General features: G+C 45.6%; 1 protein-coding gene across 1 annotated transcript; it reads left to right on the top strand.

The window, feature by feature from the left end:
• Positions 1–1,783: 1,783 nt before the first annotated feature.
• Positions 1,784–18,889, top strand: CFAP36 (cilia and flagella associated protein 36). The gene is made up of 10 exons (XM_007672034.4): positions 1,784–1,928; positions 8,247–8,311; positions 9,167–9,268; positions 10,194–10,308; positions 12,558–12,645; positions 13,740–13,788; positions 14,148–14,262; positions 15,301–15,446; positions 17,698–17,844; positions 18,720–18,889. Exons 1-10 carry the CDS (start codon positions 1,799–1,801, stop codon positions 18,819–18,821), a joined length of 1,059 nt encoding a protein of 352 aa, XP_007670224.1. The 5' UTR covers positions 1,784–1,798; the 3' UTR covers positions 18,822–18,889.
• The last annotated feature ends 827 nt before the right edge of the window (positions 18,890–19,716 follow it).

Here is a 19,716-nt window from a genome sequence, read left to right as displayed (position 1 = left end):
CTTCATTTCTCTGGGCCTGTTCCCTCAGCTGAAAATGGGGATGGACAAGGACTGTATCCAACCCAGTTTGCTTGTGTCCACCCCAGCGCTTAGTACAATGCCTGGCCCCTAGTAAGCGCTTAACAAATACCGTAATTATTATTAATATTATCGTGCCAGTCCTTTCTGGAGTTTTTGGGGGGAGGGGGTGGGTAGGAGCCCCCTCTGGGATTGGGAGTGGCTGGGGTCGTGGAGGGGGCTTATTCCCAGATACTGGTTGGATCCGGTTGGAATTGGAACCACAGCAGCATGGCTTAGTGGAAAGAGACCGGGCTTGGGAGTCAGAGGACGTGGGTTCTAATCTACGACTTGTCTGCTATGTGATCTTGGGTAAGTCACTTAACTACTCTGTGACCCAGTTACCTCATCTGTAAAAATGGGGATTAATAATAATAATAATAATAATATTGATGGCATTTGTTAAGCGCTTACTATGTGTCGAGTACTGTTCTAAGCGCTGGGAAGGATTCAAGGTGATCAGGTTATCCCACATGGGGCTCACAGTCTCAATGCCCATTTTACAGATGAGGTCACTGAGGCACAGAGAAGTGAAATGACTCGCCCAAAGTCACACAAGACTGTGTGCCCCTCGTGGAGCAACCCGATCACTATGTATGTCCCCAGCGCTTAGAACAGTGCTTGGCACATAGTAAGTGCTTAACAAAGACCATCATCATCATCGTCGTCATCATCATTGTTTAGACCGTGTGCCCGTTGTTGGGCAGGGATTGTCTCTATTGCTGAATTGCCCATTCCCAGCGCTTAGTCCAGTGCTCTGCACATAATAGGTGCTCAATAAATACTGTTGAATGAAAGACCCTCAGCATCATCATCGTTTAGACAGTGAGCCCATTGTTGGACAGGGACTGTATCTGTTGCCAAATTGCCCATTCCCAGCGCTTAGCCCAGTGCTCTGCACATAGTAAGCGCTCAATAAATACTGTTAAATGAGTGAAATACCCTCATCACCATCATGTGAGCCCGTTTTTGGGTAGGCATTGTCTCTCTGTTGCTGAATTGTCCATTCCCAGCGCTTAGCCCAGTGCTCTGCACCTAGTAAGCGCTCAATAAATACTGTTGAATGAATAAAGTACCCTCATCATCATGATGTGAGCCCGTTTTGGGGCAGGGATTGTCTCTGTTGCCGAATCGCCCGTTCCCAGCGCTTAGTGCAGTGCTCTGCGCACAGTAAGCGCTCAATAAATGCGATTGAATAAATAAAATATCATCATTATCATCATCGTTTAGACTGCGAGCCCGTCGCCGGGCAGGGATTTGGTGTCTCTGTTGCCCAACTGCCCATTCGCAGCGCTTAGCCCAGTGCTCCGCACCCAGTAAGCGCTCACTAAATGCAGTCGAATGAATGAATGAATGAATGAATGCATGCATGAATGAATGAATGAATGAGGGAAGGCTGAGCTCCCTGCGGCTGGGGGGGGGGGGAACCTGGCCGGGGCAGCCTGTGGCCACGCCCCCCTCCGGGCTGCACCAATCGCGGCCGCCCGCTCCTCCCGGCTGCACCAATCGCCGCCGCCCGCTCCTCCCGGCTGCACCAATCGCCGCCGCCCGCTCCTCCCGGCTGCGCCAATCGCGGCCGCCCGCTCCGCCCGGCTGCGCCAATCGCCTCCCAGAGACGCCCATCGCCTCCCGGTGACGTCAGGCGGCGGGCGGAGGGGGAGGGAGAGAGCCGCGGTTGCCCTAGCAACGGCGGGTCCTCCGCCCGTTTGTGGCGGGGGGCGTCGGCGGGGCGGAGGGCCGCATGGCGGCGGTGGCGGAGGAGGAGGAGGAGGAGGAGGAGGTGGTCTGGGTGGTGGAGAGTATCGCCGCCTTCCTCCGCGGCCCCGACTGGTCCGGGCCCATCCTGGACTTCGTGGAGCAGAAGTGTGAAGGTAGGACCTGACCCCCGGGACCTCCAACGCTTAGAGCAGTGCTCTGCACCCACTAACCGCTTCACCCCCACCGGCCTCTTGCATTTTTAGCTCCCCCTTGCTTCCTTTTGATAATAATAAAAAAAATAAAATGGTGGGATTTGTTCAGCGCTTACTCTGATAACCTTGGTATTGGCTGAGCGCTTCCTAGGTGCAGAGCACTGTTCTAAGCCCTGGGGGAGATGCAGGGTCATCAGGTGGTCCCACATAATAATCATGTTGGTATTTGTTGAGCGCTTACTAGGTGCAGAGCACTGTTCTAGGCGCTGGGGGTGATAATAATAATGTTGGTATTTAAGCGCTTACTAGGTGCAGAGCACTGTTCTAAGCGCTGGGGGAGATCCAGGGTCATCAGGTTGCCCCACGTGAGGCTCACAGTTCATCCCCATTTTGCAGATGAGGTCACTGAGGCACAGAGAATAATGTTGGTATTTGTTAAGCGCTTACTGTGTGCAGAGCACTGCGTTGGGGGAGATCCAGGGTCATCAGGTTGTCCCACATGGTAATAATAATGTTGGTATTTGTTGAGCGCTTACTAGGTGCAGAGCACTGTTCTAAGTGCTAGGGGAGATCCAGGGTCATCAGGTTGTCCCACATGGTAATAATAATGTTGGTATTTGTTGAGCGCTTACTAGGTGCAGAGCACTGTTCTAAGTGCTAGGGGAGATCCAGGGTCATCAGGTTGTCCCACATGGTAATAATAATGTTGGTATTTGTTGAGCGCTTACTAGGTGCAGAGCACTGTTCTAAGTGCTAGGGGAGATCCAGGGTCATCAGGTTGTCCCACATGGTAATAATAATGTTGGTATTTGTTGAGCGCTTACTAGGTGCAGAGCACTGTTCTAAGCGCTGGGGAAGATACAGGGTCATCAGGTTGTCCCATGTGAGGCTCCCAGTCGTCATCCCCATTTTACAGATGAGGTCACTGAGGCCCAGAGAAGTGAAGTGACTTGCCCCCAGTCAAACAGCTGACAAGTGGCAGAGCTGGGATTCGAACCCATGACCTCTGACTTCCAAGCCCGGGGCTCTTGCCACTGAGCCATGCAGCTTCTCTATGTGCTAAGCACTGTGGGGGGATACAAGGTCATCAAGGAGTCCCACGTGGGGGCTCCCAGTTTTCATCCCCGTTTTGCAGATGAGGTCACTGAGGCCCAGAGAAGTGACTTGTCCACAGTCACACAGCTGGCAAGCGAAGGAGGCGGGATTCGAACCCATGACCTCTGACGCCCAAGCCCGGCCTTTTGCCACTAGGCCATGCTCCTTCTCTAAGGCTTTTTTTGGGGTGGGGGAGGAAGAGTCTTTGAGCTGGCCGGGGTCTCCCCAAGAGGAATGGCGGGTGTTACCCAACATCTGCCACGACCCTCAATCCATTCATTCATTCAGTCGTATTTAATTGAGCGCTTAATGTGTGCAGAGCACTCTACTAAGCGCTTGGAAAGTACACTATGATCTATCTTTAATTCTATTTATATTGATGCCTGTTTATTCATTCATTCAATAGTATTTATTGAGCACTTACTATGTGCAGAGCACTGTACTAAGCGCTTGGAATGGACAGATTGTTTTGATGTCTGTTCCCCCCCCTTCTAGACTGTAATCCCGGTGTGGGCAGGGATTGTCTCTCTATTGCTGAATTGTATTTTCCCAGCGCTTAGTACAGTGCACACAGTAAGAGCTCAATAAATACGTTTGAATGAAAGAATGATTGAATAAAGAGAGACCATCCCTGCCCACAACGGGCTCAGTTAATGGTATTTACTGAGCGCTTACGGTGTGTTGAGCACTGTATTATTATTATTAATAATCATATTTATTGAATGGTTACTGTGTACTGAGTGCTTGGGAGAGGACAGAAGAACTTCAAATGCGTTCCCTAACCACAACGAGCTCACAGTGTAGAAAGGGAGACAGACTTGGGGGTGTCCGTTATAACCGAATTGGCAGACACGATCCCTGAGACTGTGAGCTCGTTATGGGCAGGAATGTGTCTGTTTGTTGTTATAGTGCCCTCTCCCAAGCGCTTAGTACAGTGCTTTGCACACAGTAAGCAGTCAATAAATACCACTGAATGAAAAACCCTCCTGCCTTCTTCCCTTCGTAGAGAGCCAGAGGGAGACTGCCCTGACTGAGGACACCAACCTGCAATCAGTAGTTTTTGTCGAGCTGAGAAGCGCTGTACTAAACGCTTGGGAGCAGACAGTAATAATAATAATGGTATTTGTGAAGCACTTGTACTTTGTACAGGCATTGTACTAAGCGCTGGAGTTGGTTACAAGCAAATCAGGATGGACACAGTCCCTGTCCCACACGGGACTCACAGTCTTGATCCCTGTTTTACTGATGAAGCAACTGAGGCACAGGGAAGTGAAGTGACTTTTCCAAGGTCACCCAGCAGATGAGTGGCAGAGCCGGGTTTAAAGCCCATGACCTTCTGACTCCCAGGCCCGTGCGCTATCCACCACACCAGGCTGCTGCTCATAGAAGTAGGTTAGAAGCCACTGATACCCAGTTCTTAATGAGCCTACAGGAGGCAGGAGTGGGGGGAAACACTAAAATAAGATTTCAAGGTGGGGAAGCAACATAGTAGAAGGCTAGGTAGACCCTCCCCCCTGCCCCGGGAAAAGGGGGTGCCCAAGGGTTTAAGGGGGCCTGGCTCAAATTCATAGGTGACACACCCGGGCGGTAGCCTGGGGAGGTGAGATTAGTAAGAGAAAACAGAGGAGCTTCCACAGAGGGAAGCAGCGTTTATAAAATCTAATAATAATAATTGTGGTATTTGTTGAGCGCTTACTGTGTGTCAAGCCCTGTTCTAAGCACTAAGGTAATACAAAATAATGATGTCAGACACAGTCCCTGTCCTCAGTGTAACTAAGAGGGAGAACAGGGATTTAAATCCTCACTTTACAGATGAGAGCACAGAGAAGTTAAGTGACTTGCCCAAGGTCACACAGCAGGCACATGGCAGAGCTTGGACTAGAACCCAGGTCCTCTGATTCCCGGCCCCATGCTGTTTCCGCTATGCTACTATGCTATGCCGCTCCTGTACCTATGTAAATATATTTTACTGTCATTGTGAGCCAGGCCTCAGAATCAGAGAACCTGAGTTCTAATTCAGGCTCCACCACTTAACTGTGTGACCTCGGGCAAGTCATTTCACTTTATTTCCTTCAGTTCTTTCATCTACCAATTGGGGATTCAGTACCTGTTCTTCCTTCTACTTTGACTGTGCTATGTGGGATGTGATGATCTGAAATCTACCCTGGTGCTTAGTACAGAGCTTGGTAAATAGTTAGCGCTTAATACATTCCACAGTTATTAAGATGGCCTCAGTTTAGGGATAGGAGGATGACACAGTTAACTGGCTTGGTTTCAGACATACACATTTAGTTTTGCAGATCTTTTCATTGCAATGAGTACCGACATCTTAAAAGCCTAAAGAGCTTTAGCTTAGATTGTCGGTTTATTAGGGCAATGAAACAACATCATTGAGAGTCCAAAAATCTTTAGTAGCCAATATGAAAGTTAGAAAAAAAGATAAATTACTAAAATAAGAATTGCCATCACCTCTGTACAGTTTGTAATGACTGCGAACTTTTATTTGTGGTTGGATTGAGCCTTTTGGGGTTGAATATTCACCCCATGACTCTAGTTCTTATAAATGAATCATTGTTTCTACAGTAAGGTGGGGCAAGGAAACTTTAAGGTACAAGAAGATTTCAAGTGAACATTTAATTTAATACTTAGTTAATAAATGTCTTCATTTATTCAGTTGTATTTAGTGAACATTTACTGTGTGCAGAGCACTGTACCAAAGGCTTGGGAGAGTAATTGTAACAACAAACAGACACATTGTTCTGACAGAACTGCGTGGCCTAATATGAAGAGCATGGGTGTGAGAGTCAGAGGCCCTGGGTTCTAATTCTAGCTCTGCAATTTGCCTGCTGTATCGTCTTGAGCTAGTCACTTAACTTCTCTATGCCTCAATTTCCCCATCTGTAAAATGGGGATTAAATAGCTGTTTTCTACTGTTTTGGTATTTGTATTTGTTAAGCGCTTACTATGTGCAGAGCACTGTTCTAAGCGCTGGGGTGGATACAGGGTAATCAGATTGTCCCACGAAGGGCTCACATTTTTTGATCCCCATTTTTACAGATGAGGTAACTGAGGCACAGAGAAGTTAAGTGACTTGCCTAAGGTCACACAGACAAGTGGCGGGGTCAGGACAGTAAGCACTCAATAAATGCGATTGATTGAATGAACGAATGAACTTTTCTTGCCCACAGTGAACTTACAGTATAGAGGGCAGTAACGTGTTGTTTGTCAGTATACTTTCCCGATCCTTGCCCTGCAGAGAAATTTATGAAACACTCAGTTGAGATTAAAAAAAACCACGCACTACCATATCTATTTGGAGGAATGATCATGCTTTACTATTTGCACCAGCAAATGAAGACGCGAGAAACTGGAAAAAGTGGCAGTAAAACACATATGGAAATACTTTTCAAGGTTTAAAAACAGTGGTCTCTCCAACCCTCTGTATAGTGACAGAAACGTAGCCGTGACCTGATCATACAGTGTCATTTTTTACAGCTGTAGGGTTAAAGCTTATTTTCTTTGATGAGTCATTTGCCAAGTAGCTAAATACAGAACATGCTTCTAGGCTCTTTGACCTTTTATGTGCTTTTCAAGAAATCACTTTTTAGGTCATCAATTAAGCCAGTGAGTTCTTTGCTTTGATATTTTTTTTTGCCAGCTTTGAAAGAAATACATAAATGCTCATTTTTGTGAAAGCTCAGGTGTCCTTACTAGTTTCCCTGTCTTCTCTAAAGATATAGAGGTTAGAATTTATTCTGACTTTGTCTTGACCCAAATTTCCTTAAGAGCAATATCAGAGTGAACAGCCTGATAGAGAGGTTTACAGCAGTATATTAATATTCATTCATTCATTCATTAGTATTTATTGAGCGCTTATTATGTGCAGAGCACTGTATAAGCACTTGGAATGTACAATTTGGCAACAGAGACAATCCCTGCCCAATGACGGGCTCACAATCTAAACGGGGGAGACAGACAGCAGAGCAAAACAGAACAAAACAAAAACAAGACAACATCTTCAAGATAAATAGAATCAAGGAGATATACACCTCATTAACAAATAAGGTAATTAATATATACAAATGAGCACAGTGTCAAACACTCTTTTGTTCACCAACAACTACCACTTGTCAAACAGGAGGCCGGTTTTACTCTGCATTTTGGGTAGAACCTATTGGTAAAATCAGCAAACGTTCTTCCTTTTTTTAAGAAAACATTCAGTCCGCATCTCCTCACTCCTGAAGAACCTCCAGTGGTTGACCATCCACCTCCACATCAAACAGAAACTCCTTTCCATTAACTTTAAAAGCTCTCAATCAACCTTACCCCCTCCAATCTCATCTCCCTCATCTCCTAGCCCAGCCCAAACACAATCCACTCCTCTAAAACCAGCTTGCTCACTGTGCTCTCATCTCACCGCCGACTTCTTTCCCACATCCTCCCTCTGGCCTGGAGCTCCATCCCCCGTCTACATACACCAGGCCACCACTCTCCCACCCACAAAGTCTTATTAAGGTCACGTCTCCTCCAAGAGGCCTTCCCCGATTAAGTCCTCTTTTCCCAGATTCCCTGTCCCTTCTGCATCGTCTATGCACTTGGCTCTGTACCCCTATTAAGCACTTGATATTCGCCTCCCCCTCAGCCCCATAGCAATTATGTCCTTATCCATAATTTATTTTATAGTCATGTCTGCCTCCTCCTCTAGACGGTAAACTCTCAGGGGGCAGGGGATGTGTCTACTAACTCTGTTGTATTGGCTTCTCCCAAGCACTTAGCACAGTGCTGTGCACACCATAAGCGCTCAGTCGGTACCATTGATCTACTGATTCTGGCAACGTGCATCTGTCTGCATACCACATATCGTAGCACTGGGAGAAATGGTTGTGTATATCTGTATGTAGCTGAGGACGCAGGGTGGGCTACCACGATGCAAGTTTTATTTAACTTGGGGTTCACCAAGGACATAGCCCCTACACCAAAGGAGGCCTGGGTATACTCCAAGGGCAATTGGGTGTTAAAGTGAAGCAGAAATAGCTGTGGGTAGCCCAGAGTGGGTGAGCCAGCGCTGTGTTTTGTACATGTTTAAACTCTATCAATGTTGAGTTCTTGGTACTGTATATTGTGTGTATTGTGTACTGAATTTCACTTCCAGCTTAGGAAACTGATTTCTCATCTCTATTTCAGTTTTTGATGATGAAGAAGAAAGCAAGCTGACCTATACGGAGATTCATCAGGAATACAAAGAGCTGGTGAATACTTCTCATTGACTCCTAATAGCAGTAGACCTTATTAAAGACAAAATATGGCTTATTTAGTTGGGATTGGGTTTTTTTTAGAACTTTTTACCCTTCCTCTCCTAGTACCTTAACCTTTAATCATCCTCCCACCAAAAAAAATCCATCCTGACAAGGGTCACCAGCTTCTCTCCATCTGAGGATACCCCCTTAAGTCCCTTTAAATGTTTATGCATGTTTATCTCTTCTGAATTTTAAGAATAGACACCATAGAAAAAAAATCTGTTCTTGTTGCTGTTATGGGAAAGAAGATTTCTCCCATTGAATTCTCACTGTGGGGTTGGGGGAAGAGTACATGAACATTACTAAATGTACATGGGCAGCAGAAAAGTTGTCATCCAACAAGAAGCAGTATGGCCTAATGGAAAGAACTTGGGCCTGGGTGTCAGATGACCTGGGTTCTAATTCTGGCTATGCAACCTGTCGACTTGTGTGAACTTGGACAAGTCACTTAACTTCTCTGTGCCTCAATTACTTCATCTGTAAACTGGGGATTAAGACTCTGAGCCCCAAGGGGTACATGGACTGTATCCAACCTGATTATCTTGTATCTACCTCAGCTTTCAGTGCAGTGCCTAGTAAGCACATAGTAAGCACTTAACAAATGCCTTTAAAAAAAAGTTACACCTCCATAGTCTCTTAGGAGAGACTCCACCTTTGATTTGCTGAATATTCTCATGTTAATTGTGCCTGACCCTCTTTTTTTCTCTTAATATAACTCCCATTTTTGTGAATGCCCAGTTGACTTAATTACTAACTTTTTCTTATGCCATATGTTTCTTATTCAGTAATAAAACTTTCCCTCTACAGGTTGAAAAGCTCTTAGAAAGTTACCTGAAAGAGATTGGAATTAATGAAGATCAATTTCAAGAAGCATGTACATCTCCTCTTGCAAAGTCGCATACATCACAGGTATTTGCTTTTGTTTTGTATTGGTATATCGTTTATACCAAAACAGCTAGGGTTTCCCTCAGATCTTTCAATCAGTCAATCAGTGGTATTTATTGAGCACTTACTATGTGCAGAGCTCTGCACTAAGTGCTTGGGAGAGTACAGTGCAAGAGAATTAGCGGTCACATTCCGTGCCCATCACTATCAACTGCAGTGGGTGAAAACTAATGAAAGATAGGTCAACAGTCATTTATTTTCCCTGGCGAATGGGCCCTAATATCTTTGTGCAAAATCTCTCTGCATATAATAATGATGGTATTTGTTAAGCGCTTACTATGTGCAAAGCACTGTTGCTTCCTTGTTTGTACCTGACACATGTGGGGTAGGCGGCCTGACTGTCTGATTCCAAATCCCAGTGGCAACAACTCCCTTTCCATCCAGCCAATCAGTGAGGGTTCACTGAATGTCTCCTGCTCGGATCAGAGCACTCTGCTTAATCGATCAATCGATCGTATTTATTGAGTGCTTACTGTGTGCAGAGCACTGTGCTAAGCACTTGGGAGAATACAACACAACAATATAACAGACACATTCCCTGCCCACTGTGAGTTTACAGTCTATAAGGGGAGACAGACATTAATAGAAATAAGCTGTGGGGCTGGAGGGGGTGAATAAAGGGAGCAAGTCATGGTGACACAGAAGGGAGTGGGAAAAGAGGAAATGCTTAACATTTGGAAGAGTACACCAGCAACAAAAGTCTTTATCCCTGCCCTCAGGAGGCTTGCAGTTGGATGGGGGAGCAGGCAGACTTAGCCGATTAATCAATAATACGAGCAGAATGAAGAAGGAGCAGCGATCAGTAGTAAGGGATATTGTACTGTTTTACAATAGGCCTATTTAGAAGCTTTTTTTCCCTAAAGGTTGTGTTAATGCTTCTTTCCTCTAGGCCATCTTGCAACCAGTGTTGGCAGCCGAAGACTTCAGTATATTTAAAGCAATGATGGTTCAGAAAAACATCGAAATGCAATTACAAGCCATTCGCATCATTCAAGAGAGAAATGGTAAGCTAAAATTTAAAGAGATTTTTCGATTGCTTTTTGTTCTGGGTAAGAAAGAACGTGTGCAAATGACAAGATCTCAGTATTTTTAATTCACCGATTAATTCCTATTCTTTTTATGAGATAAGACCAAAATTCTTACATCTCAGATTTTTACTTTAAATTCCTGCATCAAGCTGCTCTGGTGTCTAGTGTGTGCAGAAAAGATGAAGCTTTGTCCAGGCAAAGCAAACCATAGCGATTATAATTATAATTGTGGTATTTCTTAAGCACTGTGTGTCAGGCACTAAACTAAGTACTAGCGTGGATACAAGAAAATCAGGTTGAACACAGTCTCTGTCCCACATTGAGCTCACAGTCTTGATCCCCATTTGACAGATGAGGTAACTGAGGACCAGAGAAGTGAAGTGACTTGCCTAAGGTCACACAACAGACAAGTGGTGGAGCCTGGATTAGAACCCAGGTCCGTCCTTCTCTCTCTAGATGACAGATGAGTATCAAACTACACACCCAGAGCTCTCTGCCCCAGTAAGAACAGCTGTCTGAGGTGCTTTAAGAGTTATTACTCCTTCCCTTGAGAAGCATTCTGAAGTTGCACCTTGCACTTAGATGCACTAAGAAAGTGGCTTGAGTCAGATTTTGGTCACACCACCTTGATATGTGAACTTAGTTTACCCTCAAAACTTTGGGAAAAATTCCTCAGTGTATATAGAGAAATGTGATATTTGGACATCTGTAATTTATTTTCATGTTTCTCACCCACTAGAATGTAAGCTCTTTGAGGGCAGGGATCGTGTCTACCAACTCTCTTGTACTCTCCCAAGTGCTTAGTACAATGCTCTGCACATAGTAAGTGCTCAAAAAATACCATTGATTGATGTGCAATGTAGCTGTGCCATTATTCTTTGACAGTGACAAGCGGATGTTTGGAGGGATTGGATGATCCTTGTCTATGTCATCCATCCATCCTCTAGCAACTCTACCTAACAGCCCATCTTGGACATAAAACGGAGAATCTGTTTTGCTTGATTCAGAGAAACTTTCATAATTGGAAATTAGAAATAATTGGAGGTAGTAATAATAATAATAATAATGTTGGTATTTGTTAAGCGCTTACTATGTGCCAAGCACTGTTCTAAGCGCTGGGGTAGACATAGGGGAATCAGGTTGTCCCACATGGGGCTCACAGTCTTAATCCCCATTTTACAGATGAGGGAACTGAGGCACAGAGAAGTTAAGTGACTTGCCCACAGTCACACAGCCGACAAGTGGCAGAGCTGGGATTCGAACTCATGAGCCCTGACTCCAAAGCCCATGCTCTTTCCACTGAGCCACGCTTTGGCCTAATGGAAATAGCACTGAATTCTAGTCCCAGCTCTGCTGTGTGATTTGAGGCAAATTGCTTAATCACTCAGGTCTCAGTTTCCCTGTGGGCAAAATGGGGATGAATATCTCATATTTCTCTCCCTATCTCTTAGATCGGGAGGCCCATGTGGGACAGGGACTGAGTTCAATCTGATTACCTAAGCCTACCTCGGTGCATAATGTGTGGCACAGGGTACTTCATAAACACCATCGTCATTATTATAGCTCTTCTTCATGTGGACAATGGCGACTGTTTTTTGTGTAAAAAAAAGAAAAATACCCACAACCTAAATGGTCCCAACAATCCCTTCCATCTTTCAAAGCCCTACTAAAATCACATCTTCTCCAAAAGACCTTCCCTAAGTCCTCACTTCCCTGTCTAAGCCCTCCCTTCTTTCTGTGTCACCTATGCATAAGGGGTCTGTTCCCCTTAAGCACTATAACATTTACCTGTCCCCCAAGCCCACAGCAATTCCGTCCATATTCGTCAGCCATTTATTTTCAAGTCTGTCTCCTCTTCTAGTCCTAAGCTTCTAGGGGGAAGTAAACTTGTCTGCCAACTCTGTTTTATTGTACTCTCCCCGAGCACTTAGTACAGTGTGCTGCCCACAGTTAAGCACTCAATAAATACAATTGGTTGACTGATATGTCCCTCATTGTGCAGTTCAGCACAGCAGAGGAATCGCTGTGGGCAAAGATGGCTGCTATCAGTCGTAGCATCCTCGACTCTGTGCCTGAAGCCTCATGAACACCTGTTCACGATTGCCTCAGTTAGAATTCACATAAAACTTTTACCTGATGTACTGTAGAATGGGAATATTAAGTGGATATGCTTGAACTTCAGCTATATTTTCATAGCACCTTTTCCCCCTGTCGGTTTTCCACAGGTGTATTACCGGACTGTTTGACAGACGGTTCTGATACGGTCAGTGAACTTGAACAGGAGGAAATGAAAATCCTCAGGGAAGTTCTTAGGTAATCAAGCAATCTTTTATTTAAGAACAAATTTATCCTATGACTTGGAAGTTAGATGGTAATATGAGCTATCTAAGTGACCCCATTTATTTCTAGGTTTTTTTTACATGTTCAAGAAAAGGGGGGCTGTGAACTTGGCAAATTGTGAGCACCTGGGAAAAGTTAACTTGCTCTTTAGTAAAATGACATCAAGGTTCTGCAAAGTCTAGAAAGATGTGGGGAAACTAGGTCCATTTTGTTTGTGCAGTCCTGACAGCCCTGCCCCTCTGAAATGGAGGTCAGATGTTTTGCTTGCCTAGAATGGAGAGATTTTCTAGAATAGATATTTGCCCTTCAAATATAAGACTTCTAGGGATTAATAGTTGAGGCAGGGTAACACGCCAAATGTGGAACCTTTACAGGACCTGACCTAGACTGGTTTTCATTATATGGGAATGAAAATTGTGAAATTGGAATTCAGAGATAATAAGGGGAGGTAACTTCTCATCGTGAATGTAGGGGTGAACTTAATTGGGTTTTTGAAGGATGGAGGAGAAGAAGCGGGGGAAAAAGAGGCACAGTAGAGGGAAAGAAAGATGGAGATGTTCTAGAAGAGAAGGGAGTAAGTACTTCTTGCTTCCATTTCCAGCCTCATCATATTAACTAACCCCCAGCTGTTGCAGGTCCAGAATCCTAACATTTGCCTCATCCCAAGGGCATTCTTTAGTACCACTCAATAAATATGATTGATTTGATTAATTGCTTGAGGGAGCTGAGGGTGCATTTGGGATAAAGCTTGTCACTGGCTCCAGCATCAGGAAGGAGAAAGGTTTGGTCCGGCCTTAGAACCCGGGTAGGGCGAGAGGAGCCACACTAGCATCAGGGCCAGGCAAGGCGAGATTGTGCCGGCAAGGAATAGGAAAGGGAGTGGACATCTTGACTCCACTTCTGGGCCCTTCCCAGTTGCCAGCCCTCCGCCCAAAGAGGCAGGCCAGTGATGGTTCCCTCACACCACCCTCCTTCAGAGCTGGCGCCAGTTGTATTTGTAGAAAAAACAGGTCTTGGAGCTCTCATGCTTATGCGCCTTTTTGTTTCCCACTTGGATTTTGTTTCAGAAAGTCAAAGGAAGAGTATGAACAAGAAGAAGAGAGAAAAAGGAAGAAGGTGGGTGCAGAGGTTTTCATGGACCTTTGTGGAAGAGAAATGAGGCTGGCTAGAGGAGCACTCAGTTCCTATTAACCATTAAGGGATTGAGAAGTGCGGGTCCAGGTTCTGGTGGGCCTCCTTGACTTGCCTGGAGTGATGAGGAGTAACAAAGATAACAATAATAATGATGGTATTTGTTAAGCGCTTACTATATGCCAAACCCTGTTCTAAGTGCTGGATACCTATTTGGGAAGTAAGAGTAATTTGTTTCCATTGCAATTTTCTCCCAATATGTCGACAAAAAGTTCTTCCTTTGGCTTCTTTAAGTAGAAGTGGTAAAATATAGATTAAAAGGCTTGTATTTTTGTTATCGTAAGGACGGATTGTCGAAGCCCTCGGAAGGTAAAGGAGAATGTTCGGGGTCCTCGGCTGAGCCCGCAAGATCTAAAGCACCCCCAGAAGACATTCAGAGTCCTGCCTCTTCACCCTTAGGTAATGGGCTGCCATTTATTATATGCTCCACTAGACTAATCGTTATAGAGCAGATAAGTGGTCTTTCTCTTTCCACCAAAAAATGGGGGAGAAGGACTTAAAAGTTGGTAGGTCGGTTCATAGTGAGGGTTTTCCCACCACTTATTACTAGCTGAGCCGTTTGCATGATCTGTGGAGGAATTTTCTGGGGTCCAGCCTTTGGCGGAGGCCACCCACCCACCCTATGTTGGTGAAGCCCTGCCATGCTGAGCTCCCAAGGACCTGTTTCTGACTCTGCTTCGTGGAAGCCTGGATGCTGTGGAGTGGAATTTGGGGCCTTTGTTTGATCCGTTTGCAGCTGTAAAATCTAACTCCTCACCACATCAATACCCTAAACATTAGGCACACCCCCTCAGGCCCCCTAATGCATGCCTGATTTGAGGGATGGGCCTCCCCTGTCCACATGGATTCATTTTGATAATGTTTCCATTCCAGTTGGAATTGAAGTGGCTTCTTCTCCACTCTTTTCCCCACATTCATCCTCCCTGTGCATCTATGCCCTTGGCTTTGTACCCCTTAAGCACTTTGTTACCCAAGCCTCACAGTCCTTATGTACATATTCTTAAACTCTGCCGCATCCCACCGCTGTAATTTATTTTAATGTCTGTCTCCCCAACTAGACTGTAAGCTCCTTGAGGGACAGGGGTTTTGTCTATCAACTTTATTGTATTGTACCTCTTCAAGTACTTATTACAGTGCTGTCTACTAAGTAAGTGCTCAATAAATACCATTGATTGATGAAGTCTTTACTTCTGCTGTCAAGGAGCTCACAATTTAATGGGGGAGAAAAACAAAAAATATTGACTCAGAATTATTTAGGAGATAAAAGAAATCGTAACAGAATCTTTTTTTATCTCATTCCTGAACGAGAAAGAGTTTGAATATTTATCTTCCCTTCCAGTTAGGGAATAATAACCCTTTTTAACTATTCTATTGTCCATTTAGTTTGACTTTTAAAAATCATGTTTCTAATTGTTTTCACTACCAAATCCAACCTAGAGGAAAAAGCCCATTTTCCCAATGGATCGGAACAGTGTTTACCAAGAAGGATGAAGAGCCCCCTTCAGACGGCACCTCAGAAGCCAAAGGAAGAGAGCAGCCTAAAGACACCCAGACCACAAGCCATCAAAGGGGGACCACTCACCGTAAGGCAACTCTTCACTCACCCGGGTGGCGGAGGGCGCTGGGGAAGAGCGTGGCAGACCCCCAGGCAGAAGCCGGTGTAGTTTTCTGGTTCTCTTCTGCACTGTAGCTGGGCACTGGAGGGGACCGGAGGGCAGCCATGCCATGTCCTTTGCCTTTAAAGAAGCAGCATGGCCTAGTGGATAGAGCACGGCCCTGGGAGTCAGAAGGACCTGGGTTCTAACCCCGGTCCACCACTTATCTGCTCTGTGAACATGGGCAAGTCACTTGACTTCTCTGGGTTCAGTTACCTCATGTGTAAAATGGGGATTGAGACTGTGAGCCCCAAGTGGGACAGGGACTGTGTCTGACCTGACAAATCTGTATCTACCCCCAGCACTCAGTACAGTGCCTGACACATAAGAAGCGCTTAAATAACCACAATTATTATTTTCCCCTCTCAACATCCTAAACCAAATTTCATAGTGCTAACAGCTGGATCACTTGGCTGCTGGTTTTGAGATGCATTCATTCAATTGTATTTATTGGGCGCTTACTGTGTGCAGAATACCGTACTAAGCGCTTAGGAGATGCAGTGGAGTGGAGGGAAGCCCCAGCAGCCTGCCTCTGTCCTTGTTCAAACTTGAGATTCTGTCAGTTATTACAAACGTCTGCTTCTTTTGTGGTTGTTTGTCCTTCTGCCCCTCTCTTTTTGTCTAAACTCCTGGGTGGTCTGCGAAGTGCTCAAGCCCTGTACAGAGCTCTCCATGAAGTGGGCAAACAAGTCACTGACTTATGTTTCAGGGCCACCTTCACTAAAATCATTCCCCCACAAGCGCGGGGCATTTCTGTGGGTAAATAGTCTTTATGAAAAGCTTTAATGATCTAAGCAAGTGGCTCAATCAATCAGTGGTATTTATTGAGCACTTACTGGGGGCAGAGCACTGTACTAAGCGCTTGGGAGAGTACAATACAATAGAGATGGTAGATGCCATCCCTGCCTTCCAGGAGATGGGGAGACAGATAGTAAAATAAAGGGGAAATGGCAGAGTCTAAGGATAGGTACCTAAGTGCCGTGGGGCCGAGAGTGGGGTGACTATCAAGTGTTCAGTGGGTATAGATCCAAGTGCATAGACAATGCAGAAGGCAGCGCTTGGCACATAGCGCTGGACAAATACCATAATTATTATTATTTTTAGGGGAAATGAGGGCTTAGTTGGGGAGGCCTCTTGGAGTTTCAGGCCATGGCAGGACGTGGGTGAGGGGTCAGCAACGGGATAGACGAGGTTGAAGTACAGTGAATAGGATGCCATCAGAAGAGCAAACTGCGTTGGCTGGGTTGCAGTAGATCAGCAAGGTTAAATAGGAGAGGGAGAGCGTGGCATGGGTGAGAATTGTCTGTTACACTCTTAGGGCTAGGTTACTTTTGTCATGTGACAGCCTCCCTTCCCCAGCACCCTCTAGTCCATCCCCATCCATCTCCTGGACCCACTAATTGCCGTAGCCTGACATGACTTAATGGTTCACAAAATCCTTGCCCATCCTGGGGCCAAACAAATATGCCAATAAGATGCTATCCAGTTTCATGACCGAGCAAGCGGAAACCCCTTGCAATTCCCTTTCCCCCGCTACCCTCTTGGGTCGCAGAGTGTCCTCCTGACTCCTGCTTTATTTGCGTGAATGGAATCGTTCAGGATTTGTTCTCCATGTGCACCGACGATGTGTGTCAGCAGAACTGAGGGTGCATTTTACCTGCTTAAGTCACTGTCTTACACAAGTCACCTTGGAAGAGGTAAGGACTCTGATGTTCAGGGGTCTGATTTTCAGGTGTCTGCCAACTCTGTTGTACTCCCCAAAGTGCTTAGCGTAGAAGTAATGTGACCTAGTGGAAATAGCATGGGCCTGGGAGTCAGAAGACCTGTGTTCTAATCCCCACTGCTGTGTGTCCTTGGGCAAGTCACTTCTCTCTGCCTGTTACCTCATCTGGAAAATGGGGAGCTCTGTGGGGGACAGGGACGGTGTCCAACCTGATTATCTTGTATCTACCCCAGTGCTTAGTACAGTGCCCGACACATAGTGAGCGCTTAACAAATACCATAAAAAAGGTGTTGTGCATACTCACCAAGCGCTTAACAAGTACCATTGATCAATTGGGTTCAAAGGTCAGGCTTGCACCCGTTAAACCAAACCATCGGCTCTGGATGCGAGCCCAGGCTGCATGGTAACCTGGCACTAATGTTCTTCTTCAATGTTTCCGACCTCTGGTCATCCCAGAATTTATCAGGGCTCAGACTGGAGGAACTCCGTCAGCGAGAAGACTATCTGAAGCAAAAAAGAGACCAGTTGATGTCCCTGAAAAAGGACCCCAGGAGCAAGCAGCTGTGCCCCGCTGAAGAGAAAGAAAAGTCCCCTGCTAATGAGGTAAACGTACAGATCTCCCACTGTGGTTTGCCTTCACTGTTTTCTAAGCAAGTTCACCCCCCTGGCCACCCCCAGTGTGGCCTTTTCCACTGCCTGCTTGCTGAACAGCTCTCACTGACCTCACTTCGCCATCGCTGCTTTCCAAATCTTATTTCTCGTAACCCAGATCGTTTTCTTTGGGCTTAATTTGATTGTCTTTACCTCTGGCACACCCTCCTTAGGTTCCTTTAGGTCTCTCCCCAACTGAAGTCCAAGGCAGACACATCCTTGTCCAATTTCTAGTCCACTTTATAGACTTGTCTCCTTGCCATCCTTGCGACCTGTGCTGGTGGGGGCCCCATTTTCCCTCAGTCTAGGGTGACTGGAGTCCAGGTCTCAGTAACCTGTCAGCTCTTTCTCCCCACTTTTAACCTTCCACCTCCCAAAGGTTCCCAAGCTGGTCCAACTCCCCCTCCGCATAAGTCTTACCGTCGAGTAAGTTCCCTCCATCCATTTCTTTGGCTGCCCTCTCCTCTGGGAACTTTTGTCCTGCCTCTTGACTTCAAGTTTGTTCCCATATTCAAAATTAAAAGTTGGGACCCCTGCTTCTGTTAGGGCGGGGCAGGGAGGGCCTTTTCCACCCCCTTCTTAGTGTTTCTGCCCCTTGAATTCATGAATTCTTTGGTCTGGTCACAGTCCACCCGGGACAGCCACCGTGGCCTGGTCACAGTCGGGTGACTCTGCCCCAACCCGGGTTTTGAGTAAACAAATCACAAGTTGGGGAAATCTCACCATCTCGAGTTTTACTCTCCGGTGTGGGTAGAGGAAGCAGGGACGAAGTACACATCTGAACTTCATTCTATAGTCTGAATACACGCCTTGTGCTTGTTTTTCAGGACACCGCCAAGAAAGCAGAAATGACAGCAGAGGAAAGACAAACCTTGTTAAAGAGGAGGCTGCTGGCAGAGAAACTGAAGGAAGAAGTGATTAACAAGTGAGGGTTAATTTAGAAAAGAACATAGGCAGAAGTTTGAATTTCTTTAAAAATAAATTATTTAATCCATCATTTGTGCCAGTTGGTTTTGAACAGAAATAACTTTCCTCGGGGAGAGCAGCCTGGTTAACCCTGAATTTAGAGCAGATCCCCGCATTGCTCCCTCTCTCTTCCTCCCCTCTCCATTTGCTTTAACAAAGCAACTCCATGGAAACATTACCCACTAATAACATGTAGACACCCCTGATGGGCTTCAGACACTTCACTGGCTCCCCCAAATATGCAGGAAGCTGCAGTAGCACTAATTTTAAAATTTCCAAGCCCCATAATGGGGTCTCTTGCTTTCTCATTGTAATCAGGAAAACATGGCCCAATATTTGAACAAATCTCATGTGCAAAAATTTACGTTGGTTGTTGGTTTAGTGATTACTGTAATTGCTGTTTTTCCTCCCCTTCTGCACTTTCAAAGAGGCAGGTTTCCCATTCTCAAAGCACTAATGTGGGAAACATGAAAAGCATGAGAAGCAGTGTAGCCTTGTGGAAAAAAATACAGGCCTATGAGCCAGAGGACCTGGCTTCGAATCCCAGCTCCACCACTTGCTAGCTGCGTGGCCTTGGGCAAGTTGCTTCACTTCTCTATGCCTGTTACCTCATCTGCAAAATGGAAATTAAATCCACCTCCATGTGGGACAGGGACTGTGTCCAACCTGTCTTGTAACTAACCCAGCGCTTAAAACAGTGCTTGACACACGGTAAGGATTTACAGAATACCATTTAAAAAAAACCCCAAAAAATACTCAAATTCCTGAGAATACTAAATGCTTAGTAGCAATTGGAAATCAAAATCAATGGTATTTGAGCGCTTGTGCACAGAGCACTGTACTAAGTACATTACAAAG

This window comes from Ornithorhynchus anatinus, chromosome 9 (genome assembly GCF_004115215.2).
Source record: "Ornithorhynchus anatinus isolate Pmale09 chromosome 9, mOrnAna1.pri.v4, whole genome shotgun sequence".
Classification (NCBI taxonomy): domain Eukaryota; kingdom Metazoa; phylum Chordata; class Mammalia; order Monotremata; family Ornithorhynchidae; genus Ornithorhynchus; species Ornithorhynchus anatinus.
This window is presented reverse-complemented; position numbering and strand designations above follow the sequence as displayed.

Bases quoted from the DNA above. Each gene is read 5' to 3' on its own strand.
- CFAP36 (XM_007672034.4), top strand. From the start codon at position 1,799: ATGGCGGCGGTGGCGGAGGAGGAGGAGGAGGAGGAGGAGGTGGTCTGG. The intron at 12,646-13,739 runs GTAATCAAGCAA...ATTTTGTTTCAG, and splicing joins ATCCTCAGGGAAGTTCTTAG to AAAGTCAAAGGAAGAGTATG. The intron at 17,845-18,719 runs GTAAACGTACAG...CTTGTTTTTCAG, and splicing joins AAAAGTCCCCTGCTAATGAG to GACACCGCCAAGAAAGCAGA.